Raw genomic sequence first — 2,484 nt, 5'->3', positions numbered from 1 at the left:
TAGCTAAGTTACGTTGCAAATTACTTCCTTCGGTCAGAGGACGCCAACATGGCTGCCGCCTTCTGTCGATAACATGTCTGTTTCAATGTTAACTTTCAAATTCTTTGACTAACGGTTTCACAAACAGAGCGAGTAATAGTCTTCACCTGCAGCCATATTTCGACGCTGCCATGTTCCAGGTTATCAGCGGGAGGAGCATCCAGGTGGCCCGGCTCCTCGCACCCAGGAGCGCCGTGCTCGTGGAGGCTGTCCGGGGAAGAAAGTCCCGCACAGACCCGGTGGCCAAGTCTAAAGAGGGGCGAATCAAAGTTCCTCCCCCGGTCGACCCGGTGGAGATGGTCGTCCTCAAGGAGAGATACACGGAGTACCAGTTGATGATGAGGGCGCTTCGGTACGTTAAATCACCACTCTTAGTAACCGTAGGAACTGACATGTCTCGGACGTTAACAGGTCACTAGGTGTTGTGGCAAATTCAGTTTTCCTGCTCAAAATCTGTGTCCCCTGCAGTGCTGGAAATTGTTTCACAAACTTTCAACATTTAGTTATTCTCAAAATAACATTTGTTTTACCATCAACCTCCATCCAATAAATGTGCCGTTCCAAATGTATGCTCTGTCAAAGTTGGTATTTATATCTATAAGGAATCTGAAAGAAGAAAACAGAAACTATACATGAGCAATTAAAGACACAAAGGAGAAAAGTGACAGCAGTGCGATTAATAGCATAGTATAGTGCTATGTAGTATAGTGTTTTTTATATATATATATATATATATATATATATATATATCAGTCCAACAGAGAGAGAGACAATGGATAGTAGTGTGAATGTCCCAAGTATGGTTGAAATTGTAACAATGATAATCTGCAGACATTTTATACATAACATATTCTGTCTGCAAAGTAGTTAAACAATCAATTTGGTTTCCATTAAATTGAACAGCATGATTATGCAACAATTTTGATAATCTACTAATTGTGATTTTTAAGCAAAAATGCAGATATTTCACTTTGTCCAGCTTTTCAAATGTGAAAGTAAAGTATTTGGCTTTTGGACTGTTGGTCCAACAAGACAAGCAGTTTAAATATTTCAGTTAGGGTCTGGGAATTTGTGATGATCATTATTCCTTATTTCTGACATACATTCATACATCATGTTGTCAGAGTTGTGACATATTGTGTGCTTGAAGTTGATGATTTTGACACTGAAATCCAGTTTTAAACATGTATATTTTAACATTCCGACTGGTTTTTCATTTTTAAATATTGGGAATTGTAGTCATGCCCTTCTATAAACTACAAGTGTCTACTGATTCTGAAGGAATTGATGTGGTTCTTTCCTCTGCGTTTGTCAGGCTGGAGTTTAAGGAGGAGGTGCTTCGGAAGAAGTACGAGGAGGAGACGGGCTCCCTGGCGGAGGAGAGGGCGAGGCAGGAGGCGGAGGAGCATCGCGCCCTCATGGCCTTTAACAACCAGGAGAACCTCCGCATGCTCAAACTCCGGTGAAAATAAACTCAAAATTACAACATGAGTAAAAACCTCATTCAAAGATACGACCAACCATGTCTAGTTTCCATCTGTGTGCTTACAAAATGATTTTGTTCTATTTCCAAAAGTAAAAGCTCACTTTATCCTCTGTATCTTTCAGGATTTTGAGGATCCAGAAGGAAAAGGAGGAAGCTGAGCGCAAACAGGTAGAAGCTGCCATTCAGCGTGAACAAGAGCAGCAAGAATCCATCAAAGAAAAAGAGAGGGACATTTTAAAATTGCAGGTATGATTTTTTTTTCTCTCTCTCAATCTTTGATTATCTTCTTTTTCTGTTTGGCTCCCTCCAAACTGAAGTGGACATTTTATATTAAAAATGTTGAATTCTTCTAAAAAAAAGTGGAAATTTGAAATCCTGCATCAAAATAGCATCCTGGTTATATTCCTAAACTAAATGATCTTACAAATGTGACTTTTTACTTTCAATCTCTTACAGGAGGAGGCCAAGAACTTCATCACATTGGAGAACTTGGATCAGCGTATAGAAGAAGCTCTGGACAATCCAAAGAATTACAACTTTGCCATTGACAAAGAAGGGAGAGTTGTTAAACAGACAATGCTGCAGTAAAACACCAGACCGACCTGTTCTGTGTCTCAGAAGATAAAGAAAGACGGATGAATATCTTTCAGGACTGGGATCTGAGTTGGAAGCGGATTTTCTTCAAATAAACACAGAAAACATTTAGCATGAGAAAACCAAGAAATATGAGACTTTATTAGCAGATAATTTGTAGATTAAAGTGACTGTTGATGGAAAGCTTCATTACCTGCCTTTATGTTTATTCCTTATTTGAGTGCTGTGTGTTACCGTAACATTTTCTGTTATCTTAACTGTCTTCTCAGGATATGTGATGTATGTAAAATAAATTAATGTCCACTGGTGTTCCCACTGAATTAGTCTGAATCTTTTTTTAACAGAATAGAATGAAAATGAGATCC

General features: G+C 38.9%; 1 protein-coding gene across 1 annotated transcript; it reads left to right on the top strand.

Annotated features, from left to right (window-relative positions):
- mrps26 (mitochondrial ribosomal protein S26) lies at positions 1 to 2,434 on the top strand. Its single transcript, XM_031310103.2, has 4 exons — positions 1 to 391; positions 1,355 to 1,501; positions 1,648 to 1,771; positions 1,982 to 2,434. The coding sequence occupies exons 1-4, from the start codon at positions 171 to 173 to the stop codon at positions 2,111 to 2,113; spliced, it is 624 nt and encodes a 207-aa protein (XP_031165963.1). The 5' UTR covers positions 1 to 170; the 3' UTR covers positions 2,114 to 2,434.
- The last annotated feature ends 50 nt before the right edge of the window (positions 2,435 to 2,484 follow it).

This window comes from Sander lucioperca, chromosome 18, assembly GCF_008315115.2.
Source record: "Sander lucioperca isolate FBNREF2018 chromosome 18, SLUC_FBN_1.2, whole genome shotgun sequence".
Lineage (NCBI taxonomy): Eukaryota > Metazoa > Chordata > Actinopteri > Perciformes > Percidae > Sander > Sander lucioperca.
Note: the sequence above shows the minus strand (reverse complement) of the source record. Positions and strands in the feature narration are given on the sequence as shown.